The sequence below is a fragment of the Equus quagga genome, chromosome 8 (genome assembly GCF_021613505.1).
Source record: "Equus quagga isolate Etosha38 chromosome 8, UCLA_HA_Equagga_1.0, whole genome shotgun sequence".
Lineage (NCBI taxonomy): Eukaryota > Metazoa > Chordata > Mammalia > Perissodactyla > Equidae > Equus > Equus quagga.
In genome coordinates, this window is record NC_060274.1 from 127,245,238 (window position 1) to 127,268,308 (window position 23,071).

The window sequence follows — 23,071 nt, forward strand, 5'->3', positions numbered from 1 at the left end:
AATAAAGCTTTCATAAACAGAAATCTTGATAAAGAGATTCTAATTAACATTAAATATTCGAGAGAGCATTAAACTCATTTGGATATCTTAATATCTAACAGGTGTGGAGGACAAAACCACAAGGAATGAACCTTATCAGTTTTTACAGCTGCTCAGAAAGCTTCCTCCCAGCGGACTCAGTGCGCTCTGGGCAGAAGTCTGAAATAGTCCATGAGAATGCACGAGTGCCACATTCCTGCTATGCTGTCAATGACCAAAACGTCTTCACAGAATTAAGAGTTTAAAAAAAGAACCCTCAGCAATTTTCCTAGTGTTTGATGCAAGCAACTGCTACCTGAACAACATTTACATGGCTTCTGTAAAACTTTTATTGTTGATAAATCTCTTTACTGCTTAATTTCCTATGTGTAAACAGTTATCAAAAAGTTTCTCTCTAAAGACTTCTCCAAAGTACCCGTCCTTTAATTAAAAAACGAGAGCTCAAACTTCACTGTGCCCTTTCACCTTGAGGTAGGCTGAGATAATTGAATGCTTATTTACAGTACTCAAAAGCAGCCCGGATGTCTGAAACGACTGAATCCCACCCCTAACTTCAGCCTGTTTTCCTCCGTGACCCTGCTGCACATGTTTCACTGCAAGTCACCTGGCACAACTTTAAACTGGGGACGTGTGCTACCACGTAAAAAAGCCCTGGCATCCTTACCTCAGCGGCAGTGGGGTGCAGAGTGATTGCGACAGAGATAAGACCGGATCTGGGACCATTCGGGGATGAACCAAAAGGTGATGGGAAAAATAAAGTGCCTGGCTCGGTTTTGATGTCGTTCCTTCTAGATTCCGAAACTTAAAAAGGAAGACATAATTTAAAAAAAAAGAGGAGGAGGAAAGATCACTTGAGTGTTAATGGCTTTTCAAAATCAAAACATTAACATGAGTAAATGAGCATATGTAAAGAGAAATCATGTGGCCAGGTATCTTCCCTACCTTTCCCAGTATTGCTGGGAAGAATGGGAATGATGGGAGATGGCACAGGCTCTGGAGGCTCCTCTTTGACCAATGACAAATCTGGGTATCTTCTCACTTCCATCCCAACCACACTCTCAGGAGAAGATGAGGGCACAAAACTGTCAGGAGTATCCCGATCAGCACCGTGATCCTGCATCCTGAGAGAAGAACAGACACAGCCCATCAACACGGGCAAATCCACCACTGGGGGGTCACTTGCCCCAAGGCAGCCCTACCCAGGAATGTGACTGCAAATTCCTTTGGACAATGGCAATAACATAAGCCAATGAGGCAGTTCAGAGACAAACAGGAAATTTCTTGGGGGAAAAATACGTTTAACTATAAAGTAATTTAAATGGTATGTTCCCTTCTAACTAAAGCTTCAGCATTAAAGTTTAGAGATCTGCCAAAGACAGACGATGTTCACGTGACAACATAGCACAGAAAGGATGAATACACACACCTCTGCAAAGTTCCAGATCACTGAGGTGATGGGAACACTCCTGTGGCTGGAAAAGGAAAGAGCAGTCCATGCACACACCCAAGCCACACCTGCAGCGACACCCACTGTGTCGCTGACAGCACAGCTCTCCTGCTGCTGCTGTTTATTGCGGCAAGACGGGAGAAAACTTGGTCACTGTGGCTTCATAGGCCTTTACTTTTCTTAACTGATAAGGTGAGAAAAAGAAGAGACTGGTCTACCCCCAGAAGCTAGAGGTTACCCAGGAGACTGGGCTTGGAGGGAAAGCGTGGTCTCAGGCTGACCATCGTACACCACCCTGTGAACCTGGTGAACCACACGCTTCCCCCCAAGAGGAGACACTGTCATGCTGACGGAGGACGTGAGAAGCAGCATTATTAGAGACCCAAGCAAGGCTTCCAACAGTCCCTGTGAAACCCAGGAGAGGAGCAGATCCCTGCCCTAGGGCACCAAACACACAGAGCTAGGAGGCTGCCTCCCACACCTGCTCCCGATTCACCGATTTGGCAATTTCTAGCAGAAAGGTACAGAAGAAAACAGGGAGACCTGGATTCTAAGTCTGGACAAGTTACCTCTCCTCTTTGGTCCACAGTTCTGTCATTAATAAAGTGGGGAACTTAGTCTAAACGGTGTCTCATCAAATAGATGCTAGTTACCACATTTTCCAAGGAAGAGAGAGAATCTGATGAAGTGTGTAAGAACTGCTCCTGGATCTGACTACTGGGGTGGCGAGTGCCCACGAAAGGAACTGATTCTCCCCAATCAGAATCTCGGGGCTACAAATCTGATACCAAGAAGTTACAAACTCTGGACAAGACAGCCTTAAATGCTCTTCTACAAAAGCATTCTCTTCTATCTGGGACTATCGCGCTTTTATGTTAAGACACCTGCAAACATCAATAAACTCAATATATCACATTAATTAGCTTATAAAGGACAGTGATCTTTGAAATATTCTGCACGCAGATTCCCATGCCTTAATGTCTATTCGATTATTACTGCTTGAACTTCCTAGATCATTTAAAAATGCACAAACTAATCTAAGAGTAAGAACGTTTCATAAACTTTAAATTCTGAAGAAAATTATTGGCCAAATTTTACCCCTTAAATGTATTTACATGCCATTCCCACAGACATTACGCTAAATACATACGTATACACATTTTTAAAGAAATGAAATAACTAACAAATATTTGAGGAAAAAAGGGAACTTCTACCTTAATTCTTCCTGATTATTATGAGGTGGCGTTGGAAGGGAAGCTGGAACGTCGACTGTCTTGGGGCCTTGAGCAATAGCTCTGGCTAACAAGTCGTCTTGTGGTCTGAAGGGCAACTGAAATGGTTTAGGTCCTAGATTTTTGGTAACTGGAAAAGCAAAAATACAAAACCATAAATGCATTTAGTCAAAATTAGTAAGTGGGTGGAACTTTACAATGCCACTGCCACTTCACCACACACAGCGGCAAAGGCACCCTCCCCAGCGGTGTAACATGGAGGCTTAGCATACCTTCATGGCTCACTAAAACTCCAGCTTTTCCAGCAAGTTCTTCAGCTGTTGCAAAACCATTTGCCATCTTCTGACAAGCCATAGGAGGTGGTGTAGGAGGAAGAGAGGCAGGGGGTGTTGGAGGATTACTTAAATTATTCTGCTGCAGGAGACCAAAAAATTTTAAATTATATGCTACTGAGCAAACACGCCACGACCTTGCTAAAACTTAGTTCTGTGAATTTTTAGCACAGGAAAACAAGGCTACAGAAATGTACTCAAGATGCACCTTCGTTCCTAAATGCACACCAAGAAGAAAACAAACGTACGAGGCCAGGAGCATTCTTAGTGACACAAATACTCATGACTGTATGAACACATATCCATTTGCTTATTCTGCCCAGTTTAAGTACTCAGCTTTGAAATTAAGAAGCAAATTTACATCATGCCTGATTCTATTCTGTGCAACTCTTTTCCAGTCTCATTGCTACAGCCAGTGAAGGCTAGCTTTAAAATTCAACCAAGAAGCTGTCAAAAGTTCTCAAAAATTCCTTTCCTAAATTTTCATTAAGATATGCCCTAGTTCTACAAAAAAGTTGAGAAATTGTAGTCTTAATCCTCTAATTGCAACTCACAACCTAGATATTAGAATCTGAATTATCTAAAATCTCTAAAAGAAGCAAAAGTAGCAGCAGTAAGACTAAAATAAGTGAATCGTTAACAAATGTGCGGCCCTGCAGACACGTCCCCCTGCTTAACGTGTCATCAATTTGTCATTTACCGACGGACTAGTCTCTCAGGGGTTGGTGAAAACTACCAATACGACCATGCAGATCGAGTGCAAGGTACAGTTACACATCTTGCAAAGATCTAGGATTTCACGAAGATGAAGAAGTTGTGCTGGAGAACAGCTTGCCTCAGAAGAGAAGGTATTTGCGAGAGTTAGGACAGACTCTAACTAAAGAGAAAAGCCAACAGCAGTAATAAAGGGAGCAGCAGAAGAGAATGATTTCAATATTAAAGTAAGAAGAGAAGCCCTCAGGAAAACTGATGATCCTCTCAAATACTTTTGTAAAAAAGATCATTTTATGTAAGTCAGATGTGAAGTAAAGAATGTTTTAAAAAAATACCAAAAGATAAACTTGATTTAGTTTGATATTATTTTAGAAGGCTAAGAATTAGTGCATAGTTGCAAGTAGTAACTAAATTATAAGAAAAAATACATTTTTTAATTTTTTGATTTCATTTTCTGGGTAAATTCCTAACTATATTTTTTATTTTATTTACTGCGAATTTGGATTCATTTTAAGAGTTAATAGGGGCCGGCCCCGTGGCCGAGTGGTTGAGTTCGCGTGCTCCGCTGCGGAGGCCCAGGGTTTCACCAGTTCGGAACCTGGGTGCGGAAAGGGCACCGCTCGTCAGGCCATGCTGAGGCGGCATCCACATGGCACAATTAAGATGTGCAACTGTGTACTGGGGGGATTTGGAAAGGAAAAGCAGGGGGAAAAAAAGAAGAAGACTGGTAACAGTTGTTAGCTCAGGTGCCAATCTTAAAAAAAAAAAAAAAAAAGAGTTAATGAAGGTTACAGGGAAATAAGTATTTTCTCTACCATGGAAATATATAATGAATGTTTTCCACAATTTGTATTCTTACCTATACAAAAATTTCAAATGTTCATATTAAAAACACTTCACCTGGTAAAATTTTAACCTTTTCATTGAAACTTGGAAGATTAGATGTAAACTAGATGGAAAACAAGACACGCTCTACCAATTCTGACACGGTATCCAAAGAGGGAAGCAAGTGACACCTTGGCAAAGAAACATACCTTGTAGATCAACTGAGAATAGTAATCCGAAACCCCTTCAAGGGTAGCACTGCCAAAAGTTCCTAGAAGTCGATTCCCACTATTAAATTGGCCACTGCCATAAGGAAGAAAGTGCGCAAAGTTCACTCCAATGATTGGTTCCATTAGAGGGAGCAGAGAGAGCTGCTATTAAAAAACACATTTAAGAGTAATGTACACGATAAACAAAACAGAGTGTTTCTCAACTTTTCTAAGACCCAAGGCAACTTAGTCAAATAAGGCTTGAGAAAAGTAAGACTTAAAAATTTCAAGTATCAAAATGCTGGAATAAGTGAGAGAGACTACAGAATCTTTGAGATATATTTAAAAATAAGCTTTATTCTTATCTGTCTTAAAGAGATGCTGCCCGGCATCTAACAAGAAAAACACATTCCTTATCTTTGCTCAGCAAGAATCAGGGTGCGAACTGAGGCTAGGTACCATGAATGGCACTCTTAGTGGCTGTCTCCCCCATTCTGCAACAACCGCAAAGGTGTAAGAGTAGAGGTTACTATGCAGAGAGACCAGCAGCTGCATTTCCTTTCATCCAGAGTCACAAGTAATGCGGACAGAATTTTTCTTGGTGCTGAGGCTGCTCCTTTTGAACATAAGTAAATCTTGACCATCACCTACCAATCCATTTCACTACAATTTTCAGATGCCAATAGGATAAGGTGCAATTTTGCTTGCAAATGGGAAATCTATTAGGTTCCTTGTTGAGATGTCTTTTATCCCTGTAACTCTCTAATTAGGAAATGATGGCAATAAAGAGAGTTTCAGTTTCATAGGGTTGAAAAAGCATTTGATGTCTCACTTCCTTGTATTTTCAAAGGGGCTGCAGTGAAGGACTCACCTGTCTCAGGTGCGTGAAGGTGTCCGTGGTAGAATACACCGCTTGCTTCTCCTCCTCCTCCTTTTTCCTTTTCTTTGAGCGAGGCGCTGCCTTCTCCCCAGTCCTCGGAGTCCGTTTGCTTCGCTGTTTCTTGGTTTCGCTTCCTCCATCTGCTTTTGGCAACTGGTTGTTGCCACATCCAAAACCACCTTGCATTTGAGCCCCCAAAGTTTGCTAATATAATTGGAAATGTTAAGAAATAAGTGAACTATTCACATGTCTGATTTTCAGTTCATGCAAATCCACTTCCATCCTATGACACACATTCCTAATATGGGTACTAAAAGTTAAGGTGGGAAGACGGTGGCATCAAATGGTCTCTTTTTTTCTCAAGCACTATTCTCAAGTATGGAAATCAGTAACCTGCGAAGCCTGAGCAAAGAGCAGAGCTCTCAAGTGTGACTGTTTTTCCTTTCAGAGGAAGGGTTACTCCTCAGGCCTGGCCACACTGGCGCCAGTGGCACCACAGCCCCTTACTCCTGCTCACTGGAAGCTGTGGAGGAAGGGGGTGCTCTTAGCCAGGCGGCTGTGGGGCCTCTGCGCAGTGGTCTGGGTGAGTAATTTTGGGCTTCCCTTAGAAGTGGGTGAAATTCAAGTTTGCAGAAACAATGGACAGGCGCCAGGAAAGCTTCACAGCTGATGCCTCTTAGGTGAGAGGAACAGCTAGCCACAGGAATCAATAAAAAACAACTTTGGTCTTTCAGATTAGCTCACAATTAGACATTTGACTGAATAATAACTGCTATCTACTTGAAATCAATGAAAGAGGATCTGTATGATAGCAAATAAACCTTTACTTTTGTCTTTGCTTTATGGTTAAGAAGTGGTGAGAATAAACCAGTCCTCGAAAAGGTTTTTAAAAGGTAGAGCTATCAATACCTAAAAATATAGGAGTATTTTTTAGGGGCCATTATTTCTAAATCTGATAGTTATACTTTGCTAAAGGCAACTACAGTTGAACTTCTTTTCTTTTTTTGAGGAAGACTAGCCCTGAGCTAACATCTGCCAACCCTCCTCTTTTTGCTGAGGAAGACTGGCCCTGAGCTAACATCAGTGCCCATCTTCCTCTACTTTATATGTGGGACGCCTACCACAGCATAGCTTTGCCAAGCGTGTCATGTCTGCACCCGGGATTCGAACCAGCGAACCCCAGGCTGCCGAAGCAGAACGTGTGCACTTAACCACTGCACCACCGGGCCGGCCCCAGTTGAACTTATTTTAATATATTCTGCATTGAATCTTTGAGGGTTTGAAGATTATAGTTTCCAGATATATTCTAAATGGCTTAGAGCATGGGCAGCAAAATTTTTCTGTAAAGGGTCAAATAGCAAATATTTAGCTTTGTAGGCCACACAGCACCTGCTGTAACTACTCAACTCTCTGCTCTGGTCCTGGAAATGCAGCCACAACTCATAAACGAAGGAGCTTGGCTGTGTTCCCATAAAACTTTTTAAATTCACGGACACTGAACCTTGAATTCCTATAATTTTCACGTTATAAAATATTACTCTTCTTTAGATTTTTCCAACCATTTAAAAGTCTGAAAACCATTCTTAGCTCATAGAACGACGGGAAGAGGTGGAAGCTGGCGCAAACTGCCTATCCTGGGGCTAGATCAATGGTTCTCAAAGGGCAGTCAGGCTCCAGAGCAGCAGAAGCAGCAACACCTGGGACTGGTTAGAAAACTAAATTCTCTGGTCCTACCCAAGACCTACCTACCAAATCAGAAACCCTGGGAGCGAGGCCCAGCGCTCTGTGTCTTAACAAGCCCTCCTGGTGCTTCTGAGAACCGCAGGCTGAGCGCTGTGCCTCTGTCTATTCATATGTATGTGACTCGCCTGGGACCTTGTTCAGACACTCATTCTGACTGGCAGGTCTGTGCCAGAGCATGACAGTCTGCCTGTCTTAAAAGCTGCAGGTGAGGTCCACACCGCTAATCCTTGAGGACTGCACTTCGAGCAGCCAGGGTCTAAGAATCTTATTGGCCTCTAAGAGACTCATAACGCAACTGCTTATTAGGTATGGATGGGTGAGGCACTGTGAGTGCTGTACAGACATCATCTCTAATCCTCACCACGACCTTAAAAGGCAGACATGAATACATTTCAAAGAATACTTTTAATCATAGAAGAGCACAAGAGATTAAAAATCATCCAAAAGTCTGCCTGAGGTAAAAAGAGTTAACATTGTAAAGTATCTGTTTTTGATCTTTTACCTATGGCTATATATATTTTGTTAAAGACACGATGGACCACACCTTGTATTCTTTTATTTTGGTGGCTTTTTTTTTTTTTGAGGAAGATTAGCCCTGAGCTAACTACTGCCAATCCTCCAGATTGGCCCTGAGCTAACATCCATGCCCATCTTCCTCTACTTTATACATGGGATGCCTACCACAGCCTGGCTGCCAAGTGGTGCTGTGTCCACACCGGGGATCCAAACCGGCGAACTGGAATGTGCGAACTTAACCGCTGTGCCACTGGGCTGGCCCCTAGTGGCTACTTTTTAAACTTGACATATGGTTGGCTGCTTGTGACATTAAACATTCTTATATAGGATAAATTTTAAGTGCTACCAAAAAAAATCTGTATATTATTCAGATACAGATCCACAGAAATAAGAATTTAATCAATAACTGTATAGTAGATTTAGGTTGTTTTCTTTCTCTCATTTTTTCTGTTAGTAGAGACAGGATATTAGCTACTCATGCAGTTACATCTTTGCACATATTAGATTCTTACATTCCTTATGCCAGATTCCTAAATATGTAATTGCTAGGTCAAAGGTATGCACCTTTTACAACAATATTATAAGCACAATGTGTCTTTTAACTCCTTACCCTTGTGCCAGCGCTACATGATAGGGAGTATTAATCCTGTTTGCGCCACACAATAGGGAGTATTAATCCTGTTTTGCAGATGAGGAAACCAAGGCACAGAAAGGCTGACCTGTGCAGGTCACACCACCAGGCAGTGATGAAACATGGATTTAACGCAGGCTGAGTGGTTCAACCTCTCAAAGTGCGCAAGAAGGCTTCACCACTCCACTACAACTAGGAGAGTGTTCTTATCCTAATTGCAATTTATGTATAAGAAAACAGATCAGAAGGGCGAAAAACTGGGTCTAAAACTATGGCCACAGTTATTTTGCCTTAAGCGTGATGAGAAAGTAAATGAACTTCATTGTTTGTACCATGGGGATAACTGTACCTGCCATATGATTAAAGGGTATCTTAGGGGCACGTGCTCAGCATAACACAACACCTGGCCTGTGGTAAGGAGTCATTACCCCTAGTAATAAAGTGCCCCTCCCCCATGCCGCCCTCCCAAATGGACATGAGAACATGTGCCAGAGTCCAGACCTTTATACATATACATATACAATGATCTCATCCCCTTTCCTATCATAACACCCTCTCTCTCTATTTTCTTATATATAATCACCAGTATTAGGACTTAACTTCAATACACTGAATACTTACTATGTGCTAACTACTGTATTAGGTACTGAGGATATAAAAGTGCTTAAGATACAGTCTGTGCCCTTCAAGGAGCTATTTATGTTAAGTGGTACTATAGAAACTGCTATGTGAACACATGGGTATCAACACATATTTGAGATTGGTTGAGCTGAGAAAGTTATCTGGAGAAGATGATTCCAGAACTGAGTTTTAAAAGACAAAAAGATTACTGATCAGATGTAAAAAAGAAGGGAGCACAAAGCAGGCAGAAACAGCAGCGTATGGCCATGTATGGAGATCAGAAGGACATGCAGGGGCCTGCAAGTGGTTGAGTACTCCTAGGGACACAGGACGCAATGGACACAGTGGCTAGAGACTGGGCATACTTGCAGGTGACAAATATAACTGAAAATACCACTAAAATTTACAAAAATGACATGAATCTATTCGGTTAACACTCAACCTCTACGGAAAACACTTGTAAAAAGAAAGGCTTCATTAACAATCTTAAATAAGCAAACTTAGACAACTAAATACCACACCCCGCCCCCATCCAATTAAAAGATGAAGATTATAAAATCCAATTTGAGAAGCACTGTAGGGAAAGCTTTGTGAATACACCAGTAATGATACTGCAGCTTTTGAAAGATAAGGAAGCAAGAGCCATCCAGCAGACCAATTCCTAAGATCCAGAAACCCCAGTTTGGGAAATATCGCAAGGAAGTTCACTGAAATGGAGGAGATGAAAACTTGTAAAGGTATATTTAAAAGGAAACTCTTCAAACAAATGAAAACACAAAATCAAACCCAATGTTTTATAACTTAAAAAGAGCAGAATATTGATACATGGAAAACTACAAAGATAAAAGAGGATCTACATGTAAGATTGAGTTTGTATAACATTAAGTCTTAATACATTGCAACACGACGGACTCCCAATACAGGTTATCCCTGAGGGACCCCAAGGGTATTAATGGGGTGCAGGAGCTACCTTCTGTATTTCAAAGAGGTTAACGGAAACTGCACACTTATTTGCAATAAAGATACATAGACATTTACTTCTTTGCTTTGGTTAGATCAACTCAATATGGCAGTCATCAGCTGACTAGCACACGTTACATATGACATGCATTACTACATGTCTTTGATTTTTGAAAAATATGGTAAACAAATTATTACTTAACATAATTTATGGATATAAGTCAAACATGGGGTCCATGGAGGTAGAAATAACAAAATAAAAATTGGTCCTTTAGAGTAAAGAGGTACAAAAGTGTTGAAATTAATATAGTGGTTGGTACTAATCTGCTATAATTTAAAATAAAAGGAAAAGAAAGTTGGAGTAGTTTTCATGAGTCGCACTTACCAATCCTTCAGTTGGGTTCTGCCTTTCAACTAGTTTGTTATCCTTTGTACAGTCATCTTCGGAACAAAAACTGCCTTCAGGTTTTTGATTTAAAAGGGAAGAGGACTTTTTATTTTTCAGCAGATGCTTCAGAAGTTCATTGCCTGAATCTCCTTTGGTGGCAGGGGCCCCAGCTGAATGGGGAGGACTCTGCCCTGAGGAGACACGACCGGCCACAGCTTTCTCTTCAGCCTTGTTCCCGGGCTGTTCCTCCAATCTAGGCCCCTCTTGGCCTGGGCACTGCTCCAGCTCAGAAGTCTCCAGTTTCATCTCTTCAGTTGTGGCAGGCGTTTCCACGGAGAGCTTATCCACCTCTGGATTTGCATAACTCTGTTGATTTGGAGTTCCTTGTGAGAAATCACTATTGGGCACTTTATTTTCTAATCCTGTACACAGCTGGCCTGCTGCCATGTTAGGTGTCGATGGGTCAACCGGTTCCACCGACTCGGGTTCTGCTTGCTGAGGAGGCTCGCTGGGGGTGTTCACTGTGGGAGTGGAGGTAGTTTCTGAGATACTCGGAGTCGGGGGAGCAGTTATATCTGAATGGGGAGTTGATGGTGCCTTGGTGGATTCTGTATCGTCATCTTTCTTCTTCTTTCTCGTTCTTTTCTTTTTCCCTTTTTCTTCTGGGATTATATCAGAATACAACTGAATGAGAGACTGGGTTGATCCTGGATAACTCTGTCCATGGGTTACAGCGGGGTCTTGGCTACACGGCAGACTGCTATTAGCTACAGGAGGTGCTGCAGGTAAAGCAGGTGTAAAAGGCCTCACCGGGGACTGCTGGAAGCTGGCCCCAGAAAGACCTCCATGGACCTGCTTAACAGGAGGGAAATTTGGGCTTCCACCAGGAATTGATGGTGAATCAGCAACAAATGACGGAGGTGGAGGTCCTATCTGCCTTCGCTCATTGGTCTGCATGAAAGTCTGGGTGGGGGGTGAATTAAGAGATGCCTGCATATTCTGTTGCTGTAAAACCTGCCCTATTTGCTGTTGGTGTTGTGGAGACTGCTGCAGGGGTCTTGGAGGTTGCATAAAATCACAAGGCAGGTCAGAAGTGTAGAATGGAACCTGGGACACAGGTGTCCTACTGCCTAGCTCCGAGCCCATCATGCCATGTTGCTCCATTTCCATCCTCTGTTGCAGAGCTCTTTGCCTATCTACTTCTTGCATGAGTTGGATTCGCTGTCTTTCCTGCTGTTCTCGTAAACGTTCCTTACGTTCCCGTTCTTGAAAACTTTCACTAAAGGGATTATTGTCATCAAATTCCACCCGTGGTGGTGGTCCACTCTGTGGATTTGCATTTGACACTGTCCCTGGGGCTGATGTGCAAGTTTTTATTGGTAATTGGGCAAGTGGAGGCTGAATCCTAGGAGGATTGAGGGGGAGGTGAGCAGGAGCACTGGGAGGCTGCCATCCAGGTAAACTGGGCATTCTAGCAGGGCTAGTGTGGCCAGAAATGACCGCTGTGTGCTGCTGGTGCTGTAGCTGCTGTGGCACCATGGGGAAGCTGGGCTGGCTCATGGTGGATGGGGTGGCACCTGGAACTAGGGGAGGCTGTGGCTGGACACCCGGCATTACAGCAGGCGGGGCCAGTGCACACTGCTGCTGCTGCTGCTGCTGCTGCTGCTTGATCCGGTAATCTTCAATCAACTCGGCATGCTCTTTCTGCTGTTTACGAATCTGAAATGACAAAATTAAATCTTAACCCATTTATATACATTACAGGTATCAAACTAAAACAGTGGCTGATAATTATGGTGGAGGGTTATACAGAAGGCAGTTAGATCTTGTAGAGGCAAAAATATTTTGCTTAGGCAATGGCAAAAATCACAAAAAATTAGACTGATAAACATTAACTAGAGACTGCCAATCTTCTTCACAACAGAATTTTTCTACTTCTTTACATATGAAATACTGAAAAATTCAAAACACATTTTTCTGAAATAAATTTTAAGAAAAACCTTACTGTGAACAGGAAACTATTTAAACTACACATCAAAAAGTAAGATAAAAGAATAAACAAAAGCTACACAGGATGCCTTAGAAGTTCCATTAATACAAAAGGTTAGAATAACTGTGGGATTTAACTCAAACTTTAACCATTTAAACGCATTAAGATTTCATTTCTTAAATATACAAAATTGAACAACATGTTAAAACAAGAGGACCTACTAGCATGTATACCACATCCTCCCCTCCTGGTAAACAGACTAGACTCTCTGAACTTCATGGGTAACATACCAAATTACAATTTCCAAAATATATACAAGCTCTGAGGTGATGTTTTGAATAGTTCCTAATAGGCTCCTAATATAATGACTGACTTGTGTCATTCCAAAAACCTTTGTGCCCCAATGTGCCAGACACTATGAACCACTCTCAGTAAAAATGCAACCCACGTCTTGAGGATGTACCAGCTCACTCGGGGAACCGGGGAGGAAGGGATGCAAGATGATGTACATATCCTTCAAAAGCATTCTATTTTTGGATATATATTATACTAGTATACTGAACCCAGTAGTTCTAAGAGTTTTTCAATTTATTTTCTTCAGTTTCCCAGGCAGACTAGCATCTTCTCTGCACATAATGGTTTTGGCCTGTTCCCCAGTATATGACTGCTATCTTATTTTCTGGTCTTTCCTGACCAGTTTATTGGCTAGCACTGAGGAATGACCACTGGACTGCTGAAGCAGTATGAATATGCACAAAGCACCTAGAACAGTATCTGGGATACAGAGAGTGGTCTGTGCTTTTCCTATGACATTTTAAACTACGTTAAAAAATGTTATCAATTGCTTAATAAGATTACACTGGATTGTTGGCAACTATATAGTAACAGATGACGTGTCCCATTTTCCAAGTACAGTATCAATTTCTAAATAGGATTTGATCCATGGATATGCAAAAACTAGGCCCTCATCATAAAGAATTTATAGAAATACACCAGAAGGCAATAAAAGTACTAAAAATACCTTATAAGAAATACCTATCCTTAAAAGAATATTTGCTTGCAATGAACAGGGATCCAGAGAGTAAATTTAAAGAGAAAAGAAACCTCCCATTCTAGAATGGTCCTAGTTTAAACAATAGGAATTATGATCACTTTACTGTTGGTACATTGTTGTGGTAGCCACAGCTTGGAGTCCAGATCCCTAATCCAACAGCCAGCTACGAGCAAACATGGTACCCACCTCTGCAAGGACTCACCAGATTCGTCATGTGTAAAATGGGGGTAACACTGACTTCTTCAGAAGGGCAGGTTAAATCAGACGATGTATGTGAATGTGTGTCCCAGAGTGTTCATTACACAGAAAGCACTCCGATTTTTATTTAGTCAAGCTACTCTGAACTCCTCCTCCTTTTCTACTATTAACATTTGGATTACTTTTCAATTTTATTTTAAATATTAAAATTGACAAAAGCAAAACTGACTTTTTTTGTGTACAGTTCTATGATCTTTAACACAGAGATTAGCGTAGCCATCACCACAATCAAGATACAGAAGAGTTCTAACCCCCTAGAAAACACCCTCATGCTACCCGTCTGTAGTCAAACCCTCCTCCCTCCATCCCTAAGCCCTGAAAACCACGAAAACTATTGTCCATCCTTCCAATTTTGTCATTTCAAGAATGTTGAATAAACGCCATCAGTATACAACCTTTGGGACTAGCTTCTTTTGCCCAGCATAACACTCTGAGAGCCACCCAGGCTGCTGTGATATCAGCAGTTCCTTCTTTTTTATTGCTCTGTAGTACCCACTGTACGGATGTACAGGCACAGCTCGCTTTACTGTGCTTCGCAGATAGTGTTTTTTAAAAATTGAAAGCAACCCTGCATTGAGCAAGTCTATTAGCACCATTTTTTCCAATAGCATTGGCTCATTTCATGTATCTGTCACATTTTGGTGAGGTGTGTATGTTGTTTTTTTAGACATAATGCTTTTGCACACTTAGTAGACTATGGTGTAAACATAACTTTTATACACACTGGGAAACAAAAAAATTCACGTGGCTCACTTTATTGCAATATTTGCTTTATTGTGGTGGTCTGGAACTGAACCCGCAGTACCTCTGAGGTGTGCCTTACCACACTTTGTGCAACCATTCACCACTCAAGGATACCGGGGTGTTTCCAGTTTTTAGTGACTAGGAATAGAGCTGCTATAAATATTCATGTACAGATTTTTGTGTGAACTTATTTTTAATTCATTTGAGTAAATTCTAGGAGTGTGCTCCTAACCCATTTTGAACATTATTATTGTTTTATTTTCAATAAAAATTTTAAATTTTACTTAAGTATAATTTATTTCACCAGAGCATTTTGAGAAACACGTGGTTTATAATGGAAAAAAACAGCAAAATGATTTCACTTTTCAGGAATGAGTCTGTTACATAAGATATACCAATGTATTTTAAGACCAAAATATTGAGAAGAAATAATAAAAACATACAATGAAAAAAATCACCAGAATGACTCAAACGCTGTATCTGAAATTCCACTAAAAACCCGGGGACCAAAGGAGACAGTAAAGAAAAGGTCAACCCAAGTGAAAAACCACTTCTCAGGCCCTGCCTCTTGTTCCCGCCTGAACCCAGGGCCTCCCGGGAGTTCCGTCCTCAGGAAAGCTGAAGACCCTGCATGGTGACTTCTCAGTGCAGGGAAAGTAACTGAGTTTTCCCAAGCTATACCAGCTACACCAGTTTCATATCAAAGTATGAAAACAGTTGTGCTAAGTCAGGATTATGAGAATTAACCTATCCAGCAGCACTTATGAAGTACATGCTGTGTGACCATTACTCTAGGGAAAGGACTGGGGCTGCTATGTGTTCAGTGAGTAAGAGGTCTGAGAGCTGTCACTTTTCACAGTGTACTTTTGTATGCCATTTAACACTAACCAAAATACTCTAGCATTAATGAATGACAGACCCAAACATCTACTCAATAACAACTGTTTCGGGGGCTGGTGCCGTGGCCAAGTGGTTAAATTCGCGGACTCCCCTTTGGCAGCCCAGGATTTTGCCAGTTCGGATCCTGGGCTCGGACATGGCACCACTTGTGAAGCCATGCTGAGGCGGCATCCCACATGCCACAACTAGAAGGACCCACAACTAAAAATACACAACTATGTACCTGGGGGCTTTGGGGAGAAAAACAAAAAATAAAATCTTTAAAATATCAACAAAAACACAGAACTGTTTCCATTTTGCAAACCTGTGTATTACCTGCTCTAGCTGCTTCTGAACCATGCTTTGCTGCTCAGTGACGTGCTTGAGCTGCTCCGCGTCCTCCTCTGGAAACTCACGCCCAGCTTTCTTGGCAGTACGCTGTTTAGCTGAAAGGGCCTTCTTAGATTTTCTATGTGCACCAATTTGTTCTTCAAGGTATTTCTGCTGCATCTGAAGAAGCTGCTGGGTGTCCTGAAGCCATTCTTCATACTGCTTACGTTGTGAATCATCTGAGGAAAAATTAAAAATTCATCTGTGTTAATTTTCTAAAGAGTCTAACAGTACAAAAGTTACACAAATCCACTTTGTAAGGAAACACAGTTTCATCATGACCTTGTAATAAATACTTTGAAAACACAATACTAACTATTAGACCAGCATGTAACTATAAATAGGAGATTTCGGAAAAATATTTATTTGAGAAAACCAAAGAATGCTTGTTCTTAGCACATAGGTTAACTTCATACGTAAAAATACTATAACTCCAATCTTTAAAAAGCAGAAGACTTCTATCTAATGGAATGCTTTTGTCTACCAAACTATCAAATTTTCTAACCCTCAAGCCAAACTACATATTAAATTATATGTGTATTTTATTAATTCAACTTTACAGATTTTGAAGAGACAAAGTAAGAAGATATACCCTCACTAAAGGTCCAGAGCATGGATTAGTTGTCATTTCCCATGCTGATTTACCTAAGTTTATAAGGTTTTCCCTATTTCTTAATACTGAAAAACTGTCATAAACTGAGAGGGAGGGAACCTAGAATGTTTTAGAAAGAACCAATATGAAGTCTATGCTTTATAAAGGAAATCTATAAGATAAAAACATTGGTAATTTTTATAAATTTTCTAATTTATACTTCTATAAATAAGCAAAGGTAGGGAAAAATTAACCAAGTAAAATCTTTTTTACTTTTATGACTGTCATTAATATCTCCCCAAATAGTTATATCTCTTCATCTTGTACCAATATTCCTTCTTTATTCTTTAAGGGCACTTTACTTCACTGATGCCAAGTCAAAAAAAAAAAGTCATCCTATGGCAGTGAAATTCAGAATATACCTTTTTGACTCACTATAAGACAAAGAAATGAATAAATACAATTCCAAGAAGGACATTAGCTGAAAAATTACATCAATGATAACAGAATATTGTTATACAATAAGAATCCAACCAAAGCCAATGGGCACAATAAAGCCAGAAAAAGCCAGTTGGTTATAGTAGTTTACTTGCTTTTAATGCATATATATATTCAAATTATAATAATAATTAATGCAGGGGTAATTTCAAAAGGTCAGACTTTGGGTTTGTTCCTAAACCCACAAGTTCCAGTACATGTATGAACTGGAAATCTAGTCTACTAAATTTGAAGGGCATTTTTCAAGAACAGGCTTTTTCACAAGATTTCAGAAGTTCTGCTTCTGGTAGAATGAGACCTACCGCAAGGAAAGCCTTTCTGGTTTCTGGAACCAGGAGAGCAGAGGTGAGCAAAACGAAAAATAATGGTGAAAAAAATGTTAGCTAAACAGTCTGAAGATTTCAGAAAGGTTGAGTTTGGGGAGAACTTTAAATACTATCCTGCACCACCGTGGGACCCCTGAAGATAACTAGGAAGGATTCAATGGCATCCTATCCTCGACCTTCACACCATGCTGCTAACCCAACTTATTTCTAAGCATATTCCCTTTGTTGTTCCCATTTAGTGTCCTTGTCACTTAGGTAGACAGTCATTAGAGCAAGAAGTGGTTTAATTTTACAGATTGTAAAGTGCCCGATCTACATACAAAAAGAGCAACAACAATATTGAAGAGAATGGGGAAGATGATTTTTCTGTATTAAAATATTTATCGCTAACTATAATTCTTCATGCACAGAGAAAAAAAGCAATGAGAATACATGCCTTGAGGTAAAGAGTCCTAAGAGGGCAGTGACATTTCCTAACGATGAGGGCACTCAGACTTACACACAGCACGCCTAACCTAAGCCCCGGTTTCAGAAGAAGACAGACAGAGTGCACACAAGCAGCCCCAGAGAACAGGCAACTTAGCAGATTTATACTTACTGACAAAGCCTGGACCAAAATTTGGAGGATTAGGCCTAGAAATCTGATGTGTTATACTGCCATCCTAAAATAAGTAAAATTTACAAATAGGTTTATTCCACATTTCAGTTAAAGGGGAAAAAACTTACGAAAAAGAAAGAAAAAGAAATGGAAGGGAAAAAAACCCTTAAATTTCTTAAGACATCTTTAAAGCTATGCTTTTTATTTAAAGCAGAATGAATTTAGTGGTGACAACCTAATTTCTGAAAATTTAAAACTATCTCTGAACTGTTATATTTTCTAGATTTCAGTTGAAAAACAATTATGTTTGAGGTAAGAGATTATTCATCAGAAATATAATAGTAAGGCAAATCAAATATTGTTAGTATTTAGCTAGAGATCCACATAAAAGCCCACTTTTTGATGAAATCTACCTGGTTGCCTCTCAATTAAAGACATAAACATGGGTTCCGGATTTAGGACGTAATTCCACCCCACAACAGAAAGTTATTTATAGGCAAGAATCAGCGTCTTTAACCTGCACAAACACTACAACAAATACACACTAATTAAAAATATTAGTCTTACTTTCTAATTAAATGTCTTGTTTCTTCCAGGGTGACTGAATAAACAGTTATTAATCTCACAATTCCCTGGTAACAATTGATAAATAAAATTAACTTTGAAAAAACATTTCCTCAGTTGTTACAAGTTCTGTTAGACATGAGCTGTATACAAGGTAACAACTGCAAAGTGGCAGCCAGAATGTACTACACCCCATCTTTACAGCACAGGTGAGGCGACAGCTGACAGATCAGAAAACAGAGCTTAAAGAACCTGCCCAAAGTTACACGGTAAATTCATAGTGGAACTGAGATTTTTTTTCTTTTTAACTCAGCTATTGAAGCCTATGCTTTTTCCAGGGTATCAGATGGTGTCTCTCTTAAAAATGAAAAATATATAATTATCAGCATAATAAATCTAAAGCACAACTGGCAGGGCAAAAAAGAAAATTCCAAAAAGACACATAGTAAGTAGCTTCTTTTTTGAGGCCGATACTTGAAAAAAAAAAAAAAATCACTGAAGAAAACACTACATGAAATGAGCAGTTCTATTTTCCTGGACATTGCTTGACATTAAATATTTACACTTAAAGCTGATTATTATGAATGGTGAATATTCAAAAAACTGAATTATTCCAAGAAATAAATAGTAGAACCTGACTATATCTAAAAAGAACGATTATAATCATTATTTTCTAATGTTTATAGCAGTTTTACATTTTCAATGCAATAGATTAATTCTAAAACGTAGGAGATGAAAATGTTTTTGTAGAGTTAAAAGTAAATAAAAGCAAAACCAAAACTCTAAGCATTTGGTTTCCCTCCAAGTGACTGTCTACTCTTAAATAGATAGGTCTTTTTCTGAAATTACTGTCAATTTTTAAACTTTAATTTGTCTTTCCCTTAAAAGAGTAATAAAATGTCTATTTCTGCTGAGCCAATAATATATTCTGGCAGTGTTCTATGGCTTGTACTACTTTCTAGAAGTGGTCTCAAAATACAGAAGACGTTTGGTGAGAAACAGGAAAACGTGCATTCTGGAGCGAGTAACTACAAGCAGCAATACCTGAGCCATCGCCTGTGGCAGGAGGTTCTGCCCTTCACTGGTCTGTGTTCCGGTCACCGACTGGCCCATAAAGGGGAACCTGCAGAAAGGAAGGAGTAATTATCAAATGATGAGCCTTTAGAATGAAAATTATTTTAAGTGATGAACAATTTTCTCTTCCAAGGAAGAAAGAGTAATTAATGGGAATGTCTTCCTCATCAAAAACATTTTCCTAAAACCCTATTTTTGGTGTACCCACCACAGTGAATTCTCACGACCACTGCATGAAGCCAGCCAGCCCTGGCGGTCTAGGGGGTTCAGATTCGGCGCTCTCACCGCCATGGCCTGGGTTTGTTTTCGGGTCAGGGAACCACACCACCAGTCTGTAGGTTGTCACACTGTGGCGGCTGCATGTTGCTGTGATGCTGAAAGCTATGCCACTGGTGGTGGACAGGTTTCAGTGGAGTTTCCAGACTGAGACGGACTAGGAAGAAGGACCTGGCCACCCACTTCTGAAAAAATTGGTGTTAAAAACCCTATGAACAGCAGTGGAGCTTGTCTGATACAGGCTGGCAGGTGAGAGGGTGGTGCAAACAACTGGGCAGGGTTCCGCTCTGCTGTGCACACGGGCACTAGGAGTCGCAATCGACCGGACGGCACTAACAACAAACAACTGTGTGAAGGGTGGACTCTTACTCCTCTCATTTTCCTTATGATAAAAGGAAGATTCAGAGAGTAAGTAACTGCCCCTACAATGACTAGTGAGGCTGCGATAAGCAGCCAACTAGGCTGCTCCAGAGGCTTCACTCTCTTTTAAATGCCTCATTATACCTTAAGATAAACTCAAGTCTTTTGGATAAAAAATATAGTGAAGACACAGTTTTATTAAATAAATTCTAAGAAAATAATTTTTTGTTCCAATCTGTATTTAAAAATAATGGATACCTGAGATATTTTGAATTCTAAGACAAAAGATGTATCTCAATTAAGAAGTTTCATACATTTTTTTACATTTCTATATCTAATGTTAAATCCAATCAAAAATTGGTTTCTGACCAAGAAAAAGTCTATATGGTTAAAAATATTTGGCAAAATGTTACTTATTCTAATTAGAATACTTCACAGAAACATTACTTTTTTGAATGAAAACACTTTCTCTAGAGTTACCAAATGCTTCAACATAAGATATACATATGGCACAACTTCCAAATTATACACCAAATATTTTACATTAGTATTTACATATTAATAGAATTTAGAACACATGCTTTTTAATTTTTCACTCAGTTTTTTGATTCATCTATCCCCCCACCCTCATTACAGCCCTAGTCTGCAGTGATCTCTTAATCCAAATATCACTCCATTGTCTGTTGACCTCATTCAACACAGCACACTACTTTAAGGAGAGACGACCACCTCCACTTCTTCAAAACACTCAGTTAAACAGCAAACAACATGCCTAACGTGACTATTACATCACCACGTCTAACTGGTAGAGGTACAATGCTGAAAGAGCAGGGGTTCTAATTCTGAGGCCCATATATTAAACTACGTGCTAAATGAAATTTAGCATTTCCTTCTATTTTGACTATAGGCAGGAAACTACAGTATTATTAGCAGTACCATGACTTTGTCACTAACAGAACTCACATTATTTTCATAACAAAAGTTGTAGCACATACCTAATAGGTCATTTAGGTTCATCATTATTTTGGAATTATGCTATCAGACCTACTGCTAAATTTGTTAAATGGATTAAGAAGCACATATACCATAATTTTAAATTTTAAGTAACTATATTTCAAATATAATTGATTTGTTTTGTAATACCATATTTTTGGTTTTGCATATAAAATGTTCTGAGCAGGTATTCAAACGCTTCACTGGAATGTCAAAAAGTTCATGACATAGAAAAGTTAAGAAGCCTTATGATAGAGAAATGGTGTGAATAGATGCTGTCCAATAATGAAAATCCTTAGAAATGATTGTCTCTACTTTGATCTCAACAATGCTTCTTAACCATTTTCGAAGTATCTCAACAACCAAAAAGAGCTATAATTTCATGGATTCCCAACTTAGCTGAAGTATCACGTTTATCTTAAATTCATGTAGGTTTTATATTCAGTTCCATAATCATCCACATTCCTTCTTACAAAAAAAGTTGTTCAACAGATCATTAGGCTAACCTGGGGCTTTATGCCTACCCTGTTGATAAGAGGTTCTCAAAGAGCAGTATACACACAAGACTCATTCACAGCACTCACTAAAAACACAGGCCTCCAGCCACCCCTTCAGATACTCTGACTCAGCAGGTCTGCGCCTGAGTAAAGGAACCTGCATTTTCTTTGAAAAACTACCACATAATTCTGATGGTGGTCCATGACCAAAACTTAAGAAACACTGCCCTGTGGTTAACACCCTTTAGTGGGTATAAGTACTCTAATTTCAGAAATTCAGATAGTTAAACACAACTCTTATAAGTCAAAGTTCTTTAATGCATAATTTCCATTTTTCTGCTAACAGTGAAAAAGCTTAGAAATTCTCTAACTGCTAACTTTCAAATGTCCTCTTATCTACTCCTCACAACTTTTTTTGATTCAAATTCAGTTTGGGGACATTTTATTTTAGAGCCAAATTCACAGTTGCCTTAATCACTCAGTATCTTCACTGAAATGTCCCACTGTTTTCTCTGTGTTGTTCCGTCAATGGAAAAAAAATTATTCACAAGCTTAAATAAACGATCTTCTTTTCTTGACACAGAACAGTTTAATTTTTACTTTCCTGCTCATCTTCATCTATTGAAGATGAAAGATTTCTGTCCCAAGCAGCTATTAGCTAGTGTTAAACCATTCTAAAGGTATTTAAAAGAACACACACTTAAATATTTTGGATTCCTGATTAATCAAGTCAATCTTCCAAACTTTCTAATGTTTTATGTTTACCCTGAAATTAATGGAAATTAAATCCTTACACTGGTATGGATTTTACATTTGATCCTATCCAGCTGACATCACAACCAATTTAAGTACTTATTGTTCATTCCTAGAATACAGATTTTTGAGTTACTAAATGCTCTTTCTAGGAACTAGTAATAATTTCACGCACTTCTTGATGCACAGTAAGAATGAGAAACATCTTCACCTACCTGTTCATAACCATTGGTGGCATGCCCATATTGTTTTGTGCCATTACTTTATTTATGCCTTTAAGGGCCACCATTTTGGCTTTCATTATAGGATCTGTAATTGCATCAAAATCTAAAGAAGAAATATATTTTAAAGTTACATATTTCATAGTACTTGGTTCAAGTTACACTAAGAGGAAATGTAATTATCAAAACATTATATAATTTATAGATTCTTATTCCTTATTATTTAATAATCACTATCATAGGTTTCTACACTAGGTAAGGAATTATGAGATGGTAAGAACCTTATTCTGAATTTAATCCATCTCAGTGATCCATAATTGAAGCATGCTTTAATACCTTAGTCCTGCAAGAATCAAAACAAGAAGCTTGTCAAATTTAAGGGAGATTACAGCAATCTAAAGCAATGCAATTCCTATCATGCAAACTTTTGCAATGCTAATCAGAATTGCTTCTTTAGTAATGTAACA

At 39.5% G+C, this 23,071-nt stretch overlaps 1 protein-coding gene across 1 annotated transcript in view; it reads right to left on the minus strand.

Annotated features, from left to right (window-relative positions):
• Positions 1-23,071, minus strand: part of KMT2C (lysine methyltransferase 2C) — a 267,769-nt gene that overhangs the window by 18,109 nt on the left and 226,589 nt on the right. The window contains exons 40-50 of the mRNA XM_046670589.1: positions 22,599-22,710; positions 19,475-19,553; positions 17,867-17,930; positions 15,799-16,031; positions 10,535-12,256; positions 5,670-5,882; positions 4,799-4,963; positions 2,991-3,132; positions 2,701-2,848; positions 982-1,160; positions 704-840 (exon numbers count right to left, since the gene is read on the minus strand). Coding sequence (XP_046526545.1) covers positions 704-840; positions 982-1,160; positions 2,701-2,848; positions 2,991-3,132; positions 4,799-4,963; positions 5,670-5,882; positions 10,535-12,256; positions 15,799-16,031; positions 17,867-17,930; positions 19,475-19,553; positions 22,599-22,710 — 3,194 coding nt within the window. The remainder of the gene's footprint in view (positions 1-703; positions 841-981; positions 1,161-2,700; positions 2,849-2,990; positions 3,133-4,798; positions 4,964-5,669; positions 5,883-10,534; positions 12,257-15,798; positions 16,032-17,866; positions 17,931-19,474; positions 19,554-22,598; positions 22,711-23,071) is intronic.